The 12,990-nt window shown below is 34.7% G+C and overlaps 1 protein-coding gene across 3 annotated transcripts; it reads right to left on the bottom strand.

The window, feature by feature from the left end:
* Positions 1–1,038: 1,038 nt before the first annotated feature.
* LOC108764332 (defective transmitter release) lies at positions 1,039–11,495 on the bottom strand. Of its 3 annotated transcripts, XM_018512506.1 has the most exons (14): positions 11,266–11,495; positions 9,702–10,159; positions 8,082–9,668; positions 7,743–7,834; positions 7,447–7,668; positions 7,237–7,379; positions 6,426–6,589; positions 6,261–6,346; positions 5,973–6,133; positions 5,578–5,814; positions 5,243–5,492; positions 2,682–4,529; positions 1,910–2,271; positions 1,039–1,345 (listed from the first exon to the last, which is right to left on the bottom strand). In XM_018512506.1, the coding sequence occupies exons 1-14, from the start codon at positions 11,398–11,400 to the stop codon at positions 1,109–1,111; spliced, it is 5,982 nt and encodes a 1,993-aa protein (XP_018368008.1). In that variant the 5' UTR covers positions 11,401–11,495; the 3' UTR covers positions 1,039–1,108. The 3 variants fall into 3 exon arrangements, with proteins under 3 accessions (XP_018368008.1, XP_018368007.1, XP_018368009.1); XM_018512505.1 differs by having other exon boundaries at positions 8,082–10,159; XM_018512507.1 differs by having other exon boundaries at positions 2,054–2,271; positions 8,082–10,159.
* Between the last annotated feature and the right edge of the window lie 1,495 nt (positions 11,496–12,990).

Here is a 12,990-nt window from a genome sequence, read left to right as displayed (position 1 = left end):
TTCCCGGATTCCCTCATTCTCGAACGTTGATCCGCTCTTGGTCGACACTTGACACGTTCTCTTGAGAATAACTTACAATTATAGGGAGCAAGCGAGGATGCGAGCGAGAAAGGAAAGAAGCGCACGAGAACACAAGTAACTACATAATAAGGATGAATGCGAGGAGAGGAGAACAAAGATGCAGAGAAAAGAGAAGGAAAAACAGAATCGAAATACCAAATTTGATTTTCGCGTGCCTGTGCGGAGGAGCGAGGTGATATACATATACGTGCATATTTATAAACCTATAAACGATCCTAGCGGGTATGTAATCCTTACGTTTATTTGAGAGGAAGGGATATAGATCCTCTCTCTGCATAAATAAAACGAAATGGAGTGCGCGAAGACGGGAAGTGATAAAGATGAAAGAAGTCGGATGACGAAGGGAGACAGTTTCGTTACACGCGGTATCACTCTATATAAATATATTACAAAATATCAAGAGCTTCTTGCCAAGTGTCAAGGTGATAGCTTCTGCAGGAATGAGTGATCATGAGATCCATCTAGGATCCGTCTGGAAGCCAATAGGCTGATGGAGAGAGGTGACGGTAAAGATATAATATATTTAAACGTGACAGAGATTACCATTTCTTTTGCGTGCGACCGGTTATCATTGCACATATAATTACAGATTAATTATTATTACTATTATTAATTACGATTCATCGACATCACCGCCATCGTCATTCTTATTATTATTATTATTATTATTATTATATAATTGATGTGAGTGTGGACACAAAAATAAAGTGTACGTAGTAGAAGGTCGACCTGTTTCACCACCTGTCGTTTCTTTCGATGAAGTTTCCAAGTTTCCGCATTTAAAATGAGTCTTATGAAAGTAACACATTTATTTCAAATAGAAGAGCAAGAAAAATGTTGAACATTCTCTAAACTTAAACTAACGAACGTTATATCGCTTATAACAAAGTCTTCAATCGCATGAAAACTTGCTTTCTCGAAAGTAAAATCCATTCCTAGTCTTACAGTTTTTTCTCGATTAATGTGCGTTATGTACATTAACTGCGATCGTTTATCTAAGAATAATGTAGTAAGATATTGATTCATTTTAATTCTCCTGTGCAACTTGCATTTCTATACTCTTTTTCATATTTATCGTGATGGTTTTGCGTTCTTCATTTGATAATACACACTCTTCCTTGTATTCCGCATTTCCTCTTGTACACGATGTTGTAAACGTTTCGACTTTTATTCCTTCTTTTAAATTAACTGCGCTTTCTTGATTAATATGCTTTTCAAAATCATCAGATGTCTCAGTTTCCTCTTCGGACTTCCTGAGGACAGCCTGAAGGTAATGTATAAATTAATAATATCATTTTATATAATCAATTGTAATCAAAACTTTTTATGAACCAAAAGCACAAAAATAATTTTGCGTGCGTGCGTGCGTGTGTAATAATTTTTATATTACATAACGCATTGATTTTCTATATATATAGGTGTTCAGCAACAGATGGGTAAAAATTTAAAGATTCTGGATGATAAAAGATGAAAATAAGATATCACAAAATTGTGAGTTCGGCTCCGTTTTATAATTACAAATGTTTAAACATTCGTATGTATTAGACACTTCTACATGAATATTTAAACATTCAGAATTACCAAAACGAGACTAACAAAATTCCGATGAACGCTTGGTTTTTTTATTATACTTATGTCTAAAATTCATGTGCTTTAGATTAGCTTTTTATACGAATATTTAAACACTTATGACTATATAAAAGACGAAATCACAGTTTTATTAGTCTTCAACTTTCTTATCTTCTAGAATCCTCTCTTAAATTTCGTCTTTTCCTGCTGCCGAACACCTTGTATATTATAATATTATAATATTATATATTATACTAACATCTTTCTGTTTGCAATAGGAAGTAGTTTGCGAGCCATGTGATTGTTTAATTTCTTTTTGTTCTGATAAGGTTTGTTCAGAATTTTTAGACGTCGTAGGATATTCAGAAATTATTTGGATCAACGGTTTAATTGATTTTTTGACCGAACATTCAGTTTTCTGTAATTTATTATCAGATAATATTTCTTCTGATTGTTTATTGTCCATTATGAAATCTGGCTTAATCAACAATTTTTTGCTGTTCTCTAATTTATGCAGATGATCGCAAAATTCTTCATAAAGTGATACATTGGCATTTACTGCTGGTAACTGCGACTCAGAGTTTTGGGATTGTCGAATAAGATTGGCAAGTGATTGAATATCTAGAACAAATAAATGTAGCTCTAAATAATTTTTAATTTCTAATTATATTCTTTTTTTTTACACGAAAAAAACGTTTCTGCTAAAAATTTAGGTAGATCTGGAAATAATTTTTTTGGATCATTAAGATAATTATAGGAAATTCAGGCACAATGAATAATCATAAACAATTTCGCTGTCTCTTTGATATCTCCGTTTTATCAGAAAATTTTTTAATTCGTCATTGATTTTCTCATTTTCGTAAATCGCGTTATGATTTTTATGCTGCAAAAAGTTTTGATATTTTATCAATCATGGGCTACACAATTATTTTGATAGTCCAATAAAATTATTTTCAAATTTGTAATATGTTTAGCTAAATTTTTTAATATTTCAGCAAAATTATTCTTTTCGTGTATATTAATATACTTACCAGAACGATGAGCTGACGCAGTGAATTGCGAATTGATCGTTTGTTCCGTCATCAATTCTTGTCTTTCAGAATACGTATTTGTCACATCATTAGATTTATTGTCATACTTATTGTCATGACAATTATTTTGTTCTCCAAAATCGTCCGCGGGCTTACTAAGATTCATTTTTGAAGTGTAATCAGATGGCAAGTATTCTCTAAGATCTCTCCGATTGTATTTATAGCATTGCGATTTTCCGTTTGCATTTTTCGCGTCTTTTATTAGATGCGTTATACAATTGTCGATCAACGGCGACACTTTCCTCGCAAATTTCTTGGTTTCTTGTATCAGATGCTGTCTGCATCTCTCAGAGACTTGGCTACGAGATTTGCGTTCCTCCAGTTTCTTTCCGGGATTCATTTCCTTGATGAGAAAAGATTTCTTGTTGCTCACCTCGACATCCTCCGCTTCGCGAGTTCTTTTACCTGTCAGTCTTGAAGAGTGACTCGCTCTTTCTAGAGATAAACGATCTATCGTTCGAACGAGCGATTCCATTTGAGAACTAGATTGTTCTGTTTCAGTTGAAAATTCTTGCTCGCTCTTTGATATCTCTGTTTTATCAGAAGATTTTTCTAATTCGTCATTGATTTTCTCATTTTCGTAAATCACGTCGTTATGATTTTTATTTGATATTACTTCCTTCCAATTATTGTCCATTGAATGATCGATATTTTCATTTTGAATTGAATCGATAATATTGTCAACATTATTTTCCTTATTAGTCAATTTTAAAACTTTTGGTAATTCATAACTGCTTTCCAAAATTTGCGAATCTTCTTGAATGGACAATGCCGTCTTAAAGGAATCGTCGTTAGATTCATTGATGTTTTTCTTCCTTTCCGGAGATTCGAATGAAAGATCGTTAACTTTGTCTTCCAAAATGTCGACAGAATTATTCTTCTCTGCACTATTTTCACATTCCGAATACTGTTCATTAGAACTAACAAGATCCTTTGTATTGATGAGAGTAGAGATATTTTTCTTCTCTGTATCCAATTTTTCGTTATCCAATTTTTCTCCTAGAGCCATTAATTCAGTTGAAATTTTCGGTTTGTGTATGCATTCCCGAACGTCCCGATTTCTCAATTCAGCAAAGAGACTGTTGAATACTCCGTGCGATTCTTCTTGCTGTATACTTACAGATTGCTCGTTTTCATAATTTTCCGCGTTTTTCACGGAATATGTTTTTATTGAATCCGGAAGGACACTTGACGGGCAAGTCTTTGGTGTCAAATCGTAGACATCCTGAAAATAACTTGTAGCATCGGTCAGCTGCTTTTTATCTTCCGACGAACAGCGATCGGATTTTTCAACTCTTTTGGTATCTTCTGCCTCCACTTCGTTTTTCTTTACTTCGTCCTCTCGTTTCTTTAAGATCTTCTTGACCTTCAGTTTTCTTTCCTTGGTACTCCACCATCGTAGTTTATCTTCCTCGCTCACAGAAACCTTGGTCCCAGTTTCTTGAATCTTGCTATCATCAATAAAATCAGTTTGTAAATTTTGGTCCACCAGCTTTCTCTCGCCCCAAAATCCCTCCACTTCGCCATTCTTGAACACTATCTTGTTTTCGTCGACAAACCTATCCATACTGTCACTGAACTCTCTCATTTCTTCTCGGATGCTGCTAAGTTTAGAACCGAACGGATAGTCTCTGCTTTTTCGTTGATAGCTCTTGATACTTTTACTCGATATATCGTCTTTCTCGTTGGTGACTGCATTAGCAGGTTTATGGTATTCTTCTAACATCTGTTTTAGATCCGATGTGTCACACGATACTGAACAGGTAAACGTTCCCTCGCTTTTACGATCTATCAAAACAATTTTAATTGCCAAGATAAGAATAATTATAGATGATGTAGCAATTTATTCGAGATAAGAATAAACAAGATAAATTTAATTCAGATAAAAATAATTATAGATAATGTACGACATTTTTCTACGATTAGGGTAAAGTTACCGAAATCGCACCGGCTCCTAAATCGCACTACCTCGCTTCAAAATTCAATTATTGCGTTTATATACTTTCTTACGGGTTATTTAAGAACTACATGGTACTGCAACGCTACTACGTTATACTCGTGACATGAAGCGCAATAGGAGTGTTGTTACTTAAATAAATAAAAAAATCGTGATGGCGTTGCTACATTTCAACGTATTTCATAGCAGAATTACAGAAAATATAAGTTAAATATAAGTTAAATAAGTCCTGATCATTCGTCGTGATTAGAATATTATTAAATTTAAATTAATAGGATTAAAGCTGGCTTTACATATTTTTATAGGTTAAATAAATAAAATTTTAAAATGCTTTAGTTTCCTAAATCGTACCATAATATGTGATTTCCTAAACCACAATCTAATCTTTTAAATTTTTAGAGTTTTACATAGTTTAGATAGTTTTGAAGGTCGAAGTTTGAAGAAGATATTTTTTCGCTTTAAATTTAATCATTTTAGCTCATTAAATATAAATTTGGTGATATTTTGAGTTGTGTTGTAAGGAAACGATGTAATCTGCGCTTACCGTTAGCTTTATTATTGTTACTGATTAATTCTTGTAAATCTGTTGTCTTTTCTTTTTCTAATTCCAATACTTCTTTCTTAGGAGGGACAGTATTCCTGTTGACGATACCATCACCGAGTGAATTGTATATACTTCCATAGTTATTCAAATTTTGATCTCCGTGCCATTTTCTTTCTGCATCACCAGCGATGTCACGTTTAGATTCCGATATTTCTTCGATCAGCGTTCGCGGTCGGATCTCTTCTCGAACCTAATCATGTGAGGAATAGATAAACAACTCTTTATACATCCCTTGTAAAATTCCCATTTGTTACAAGAAGATAAGAATTGCATACCTTGACTTTCCAGGGCAGCAGAAGTTCCCCGTTGTTTTCATCGGAAACTTTTTTCTCTTGCTCCGCCATTGGCCTCCTTCCGTCACTTTCCTTGCCTCCTTTTTGCCGTGAGCGCTCGTTTTCTTCGTCGTTTGCGAGCTGCTCGTCTTCCGACGATGACGACGACGACGACAACGGAGAGTCATAGGAACCGAGGAAGGATCGCTCCTCAGATTTTTTCTTCTTCTCCAGGTCGAGCTTTAGCGCGTTCATCGTGGTCGGTATCATGGATGGCAGGAGATCGGGAGGTGTACGGGTTTTACGTGGTGAATGATCAAATAGCCGACGGGACCGATGGTGGTGATATTATTCAAAGCACGAATTCTGTACCAGACCTTGACGAAACTAGTTCTTACCAGTCCGCTGCTCCTTGTCGTGGTGCGCGCGCTTGATTTCGTCGTGATTTCTTCGTCCTCCTCCTCGTCCTCCTCCTCCTCCTTCTCCTTCTTCTTCTTATCCGTCGCCTCCTTTTCGGACGTCCCGACCGGTTTGCACAGCTTCCTTTTGTTTATCAGGGCTTTCGAGGGCGGACGCAACGTTCGACAGGTAAACAAAAACCGAGACCAGAGGAACAGAACAGGTGAGAGGAATCAAAGGGGTGGCCATTTCGAGGCTCGCTTCGAGTAACGAATCTTTTAACTCACCCATAACACTGTCGTTGATTTTCTTCTGCTCCACTTGGAACCACCGATTCCTCTCGGCCACCTCCTCGTCGACACCGCCACGCATCCTGTGTGTCGATTCAGAGATATTTTAAGACTAACGAGATATTACTTTCTCACATGTCGTGTTCTTGCTGATAAATTTACCAGGCCTCGGCGCAGGCACGATCGCGTGGGAACACCGGTCGATCGTCTAGATATTGAAGATTCTTGCATTTAAGGATCATCGTCTTGCGATACATCTTTATCTGTTTGAGCACTGGATTGCCACTCAACGTTATAACGCGCAGCGACTTCATGTCTCCCAAAATCTAAACAGTTCAACTTTTGCTCGCACTTGCAGCAAATGAGACACCTCGACGAGATTATACGTATCATAGAGATGTTTTGTATTAATATATGTAAAGCATTTCTTAAAATGTGTAGATTCATATTTCTAATTTAGCTCTGAAAAAAATAGATAAAAGTTATTAAGCTTTTTTAGTTCATAATGTAATAAACCCTTTATTACTATATAGTGTGGGATATCCAAAACCCCTTTTATAAATTCGCTAAATGTCTAAATGCTATTTAAATATGCACGTTGTTGTATTTAGTGTACATATGTATATTTAAAAAAAATTATATTTATCCGTACCTAGTGAATATATTATCAATTTTTATTTCATTTTAAATTGCCAAAGAAATAAAAATTGAAATAAAGATATAATGTTGAGATGTGAGAAATATACCCCACTCGAAAAATAACGTTATAAAAAAAACCACTTGAGTAAAGGGTTAATGAATATAGCTGCAGTAGAATTTTTTAAGTTAATGGTTAAGATAATATCAGTTTGCAACCACAAACATTATTTAATACGTAAATATATTCCAATCGCGTTTTCGCCGTAACATCACCTGTCATTTCGGAAATATATTCCGGTTGTATTGCATGCACCGTGCGTAGTTATCGACTTACGTCAACGATGTCGCAGGTGTCGATCCTGTTGTGAGAGATATCCAAGATCGAGAGCGTGTGCAGCAGACGGAGATGCTCGATGTCAGCGGTTTCTCGTAAATAGTTGTGCGACAGGTTCAGGTTGTTCAGGAACTTGAGGCCGTCTGAAAAGCAGAGGCACGTCAAGGTCAAGGTCATCTGGGATAATACCCGCTTCACGACTCGAGTCACCGAGATTCTCGATCCTCCGTATCGTGTTGTGCGAAAGATTCAGGGTGTCGAGCTTCAGCAGGCAGTCAAGATTCTCGATTTTGCTGATGAGGTTGTGGTGCAGATATAAGCTCTTAAGTTCGCTCTGATTTTCTAAATTGGCAATCTCGTATATACCATTGCTCTCTAGCCACAAACACTTTAGACCCGTGTATTTCTCGAGGTTCTCAATGAAGGAAAATCCTAAAAAAACGTAAATTTATCATTAATACATATATTAAATATGATTAACGTGATCGATCGAGTATTGTGTATGCCTTTGTAATGCAAATACAGAACGTCGTTCAAATACGGGGTTTGATACAACTTGTGCTCCTTGCAGTACTTCCTGATGAGTTCTTCTGTCATCCTAAAATTATCATCTGTTATTAAATTAGTGACAATTATTATCTAAGATATTAATAATTAATATCTTTTTAATTACTAATTATTATTAAGTTAAACTGTTAACTATTAATGTCTAATAATAATTATTTATTATTAAATCATTTATTATTAATAATTATTTATTATTGTTAAGTTAAATGATTAAGTATTAATATTTTATTAATAATTGTTAATTATGATTAACTTAAATTATTATTTCGAGAGCTTACCTAACGCCATGCTTTTTTTCGTCAAAGTCATAGACTTTTCCTTTAATGTACATCCTTTCTGGTTCCTTCCACTCTTCCATGAAAAAATCGTCGGATTCCGAATCAGTTGTAGCCACCGTTGTATCATTTGTCATTTCTAATATTTCATTTGAAAATTCCTCACTTATTTTTTCGTCGTCTTTAGATTTATTTTTTATTTCTCTATCGATATCCGCGCCATTGTAAGCTTGCGTTGATTCTAACTCCAAAGTCAATTGAATCTTCTCTAAATCCGTCGCAACAATTTTTTGATATTCATCCGTAAGTTTCTTGTGCTCTTTTATTTCATCCTCTAGTTCTTTTTCTAATTCTTCGATTTTCAATTTTTCAGCTATTTCGGGCTTCCTTAAAGGAACTTCGAAATTTTCTGGATCAATCCGAACCTGAAATTTGCCGAGACTGTCAAAATCAATGGCCACATTCTCTGGAGTTTTTAATTCATAAGAATCATTATCAGATCCAAGAAAAGTATAATTATGACCAGCAACGAGTTTGTCAATTTCCTCGAATTTCTTCGATAGTGTCTCCAGCGATGCATTCTTACGATTTTCTATTTTCCTCTTTTCTTCTGCTATCTTCTCCAAAGTCTCCCGAATCTCGATGCGTGATCTAGGACGATCTGAACATGTAATTTCAGCTAATTTTTGCAAATGATTTTCAACAACGTCAGATTTCGAGACTGCAATCGTATTTGCTGAATTTATCTTGTTATCTTTAGTCTCAATAAAATCGATTTCTTTTTGACTTATTGTTTCATTTACTCTTTTATGTTCTTTATCATCTCTTACTTCTTCTGCAGATTTTTCCGACGAATTGTTTTTGTCGTAATTTTCAGTTATCTGAACAATTGCCTCTGACTTTTCCCAACATGGACTGTCAGTTAATATTTTCTCTGCTTCCTCGATAGTTCTTAATATATCTTCTTTCGCTATGGCAGTCTCGGAAACGACGCGACGACATGGGAAAAATTCGTTTTCTCGAAATTTCTTAATTACACATTTGCTACTCGATTGTATGGAATCTGCACTCGAGATTTCGCATATCGTTGAACGTTGCTGAAAATTTGCGGCATGGTAGCAACTTTCGATAATTTTCTTCATTACATCATCGCGATCGTCTTCCATTTTCGCAGATAAGTCTTCTATCATTCGTTCCTCCGTTGAATCGTAATTCTCGTCGTCACTAGTGTACAAAATATTCTTGATTATTTTATCCATTTTCTTTATCTCTGTAATGGTTTCTTCGATACTGTCTTTCTCGGTACATACACTTAACATATGATTCGCGTTCTCTTCCATACATTTGGAGAGATCGATGTCATTTTTAAAGTAATTCTCGTTATTACTTATAAAATAGTTATCAGATTCTATTGCTGAAACTGATAAGTTTTTTACGTTTAATTCTTCTTCAAGAGAATCTTCCATATTTATACATACAACATTCTGTGCAAGTTTTATTTCTTCATTTTTTGTGTCTTCTTCAGTAATTTTACAAGTGACATCGTTTCTTTCAGGAATATTCTGCGAATTAATAAAATTCTCACCAATTTGTAGGATAATCTCGTTATTATCGTCTATGTTTAGTCCATTAGTAGAGATTCCTGAATCGATGAATTTTTCTTTTTCATATCTTATTTGACATATTTTTTCGTGCATTGAATCAACGTTGAGACTATCTCGAAATTCTGTTAAATTGTTCAAAGAACTTGTATGTTGATCATCCGTTAAAAATTGATTTTGAATTGTTTTCTCGCTATCTTCGTAATCTTCTTCCTGAATTGTCTTGTCGTTGCAATCAAAATATTCGTAAACGGAAACATCACAATCGTTTGTACTAGAATTAAAATAAGACGGATTTTCGTGATTTAAATCGAATATTTGATCGTAATTTAAGGAAATTGTTGGAATGTCATATTCATCGACATTGTTTGTTGCTTCTGTTTTTTCACTTCCACATAAATTTTTACATTTTTTTACTTCGGATTGGGTCTTCACAGTGTTGTTTAAAACCTTACATTCTGTTGGACAATCCATGACGATCTGTTTGTCAATACAAATGGATTGTTTTCTTTTTATTTTTTTATGAACAGTAAATAATTCTGTATTCTAAAAGATATGGACTTGGATTTAACACTACGGATGATAAATATAATGCTCACCATGTTTATGTTGATATAAACACCAACGTCAAGAAAATGCCTATTTGTATGTTTCTTTTTGCGCAAAATTATTAATTTTACTTAACCAGAATTTTGATTAATATTTTATATTAGTGAGCGTTATATGTATAAAATTTTTAATTAAAAATTTTGATAAATAGTATCGGCACAACTATTTGACATTATAATAGCAGTAACGGTGACCACCCCAGTTTTTACAATTTATCTTAAACGAAATATCTAACAAATTCTTGAAATATATTAATAAATCTAGTTTTTGTAGGAATGTTTTAAAGTTATAATTTTTTTATAATAAATAATATTTTTATAATAAAAACTGAACAATTTTTTAATGAAAAATTGCACTTTTTAATTTTAGAAGTCCGCCATTTTGTCAAAATTGGGAATGTCTAAGATTGGCTACAACAAAGATTTATTAATGTTTTTTTATCAAAAAATTTATTGAGTTTTGTTTTAGGTAAACTATAGTATGAAAGTTTCAATGGTTACCATAAATTGTTATTGCTATAGACAAGCTTCATGCCAATAGTTGTTCCAGCTCTATTTGTTAATATTTTTATTAAAAATTGTATGTGACACTATAAGAGTGTAAATGTGTAAAATATTGATCAAAACCCTGTTTGCCCAAAGTTGATAGATTTCGCAAATAAAATTCATAAAAATAAGCGTCTTTTTGATACTTCTGGATGAATGTCCTTTAAATCATGATGTTAAATCCACCATGTTGCTATTTTATATCAATACAGTAAGAATGATATAAATACTACATATGGTATTAAATCCCCATCCACATTTTTTAGAGTACGTGAGCAATAAGATATAAAAAGGTTTTAATTTTTAAATTCATATTTATATGAAAGCGTAATCGGTGTTACTACAAGTATTGTGTAAAGCATAAGAAAAAATATGAAGCGTTATGCTAAAACATTATATCAAAAAAGAAAGATTTTAAATAGTAAAATTTACCTTCTGTTCGGGAGATGCATTTGTATCAATAACGTACGATACAGAAGTTTGGCTGTCATTATCCTCTGCTGGGAAATTGAACGAGAGCTCGTGTGTGTCGTCCAATGCTTTATCACCGAGTTTAAAAGCATTCATGATTAAGAGCAGTTTTGTAATTGAATCTTTCTAAGAATCTATGAAAACGCGGATCGCGAATTCGAGCTAAAACTGACGTGACCGATCATTGAAAACAAGAGCACGGCGCCATGGTCACCGTTAGTTATAAGTTGTTTAGTCGATAAGATCGACCATCTTCGCACTCTTCAAGGCGATTCATACGTTGATACATACGTTGCATTGTGTAATATATCATTTTTCAACTTGTCAGACATTTTTAATAAATTTAAAAAATTTACATTTTTTACCATGATGTAAGAATATCAGGTGTAACATTCCTTTAAATGCGCAGTCATTTAAACTCTTCTTACCAATCAGAAATTGGTCCTAAATCTAATCCAAAACTAATAATAAAGCATTCATTGAAAATTTGCCACCAATTAGAAATTGGTCCTATCAATTTAATCACTATTATACAAAATTATTTGCATTGTTGGAGATGTAACCACGAGCTTCCTTTACATGTAAATGACTTCTCGAATCACGATGCTTGAGATATATCGAAAAATCGCATCTATCTAATTGGAATACAGCCTCAGTTTGTTTGTGGTTGCGAATGGAACTCCTAAAGATTAGACTCGGAATCTTCGAACTTTTTGATTCGAACTGCGTAAACTGTGTTGGCAATTCGCGCGTGCAATCTACCATCAGGCCGGTCGTCCTCTCGCGCTTTTCTCACAATGTGAAAACTGCATCACATCTTAAATGCAGATTGAAGAAAACACTGTGTAGACTGGCATGATCAATCGCACGCGGCGGTATGCAAGCACAATGTTAGCGGTTACGGGGTTGTCTCGTCCACGATATCTCTTTGTCAGCGATCTTCTCTCGCTTTGTTTTCGTTACGTCTGGATGCACAACGTATATATGAGCGCCGCTTGTTTTCCTCTCGATTTCAGATTTCGCACTCACCCTTCGATGACATGATGGAATTAGACGAGGTGTTATATTGCGCATGATATAGCGGCACGATCAATTGGATTCAAAATGTGCTAATCAGTCCTAAATGTTAATTGGTCTTAAATGTTAATTGGTCCTTAATACTTTTTTTTAAGTTGTGCATTATGATTTGTAAAATATCAAAATATAAAATATCGAAAAAATATAATCAAATCATTGAACATTATATTAATGTCAGCATTTAGGGCCGAAATGCGCGGACGCCATTTTTTTGCTACTGCTCATCTTCGGGAATACGATACCTTGTTTAATTACAACATGCCTCCCCGTTGTCTTCGTCGACGTCGACTTTTTGTCGCGCGGTTGGCGATTATGTTCGCGAATGATACTATCAACATAATCCAGCGGGAAAGACGCGTGGTGGCGATTCGCAAATGCCATGCACTCTCGGGATAGTCTTCGAGGATCATGATAGCGGGAAATCGCGAATCGCGACGCGTCGCACATATGGTGCGAGTCCTTCTTCGCCTCGTGCATAGCCTCCTTTTTTATTTTCCCCTTCTTGAGGCACGATGCACGGTCGTCTACTTTGCCAGACGCGTCTTTCTACGCAGTAGCTCCGATTCCATGCGCTCCTACTGTCGTGATAACACAGAAAATTTGGTTTGC

The sequence above is a fragment of the Trachymyrmex cornetzi genome, unplaced genomic scaffold, assembly GCF_001594075.2.
Source record: "Trachymyrmex cornetzi isolate Tcor2-1 unplaced genomic scaffold, Tcor1.1 scaffold412, whole genome shotgun sequence".
Taxonomy (NCBI): Eukaryota; Metazoa; Arthropoda; class Insecta; order Hymenoptera; family Formicidae; genus Trachymyrmex; species Trachymyrmex cornetzi.
The sequence above is the reverse complement of the archived record's forward strand: the minus strand, read 5'-3'. Positions and strand labels throughout refer to the sequence as shown.

Excerpts from the sequence above, each read along its gene's own strand:
- LOC108764332 (XM_018512505.1), bottom strand. The coding sequence starts at position 11,400 with ATGAATGCTTTTAAACTCGGTGATAAAGCATTGGACGACACACACGAG. Across the intron at positions 7,835-8,081 it reads GAAAAAAAGCATGGCGTTAG|GATGACAGAAGAACTCATCA; the intron begins GTAAGCTCTCGA and ends TGATAATTTTAG. Across the intron at positions 2,272-2,681 it reads TGCGTCAGCTCATCGTTCTG|ATATTCAATCACTTGCCAAT; the intron begins GTAAGTATATTA and ends TATTTGTTCTAG.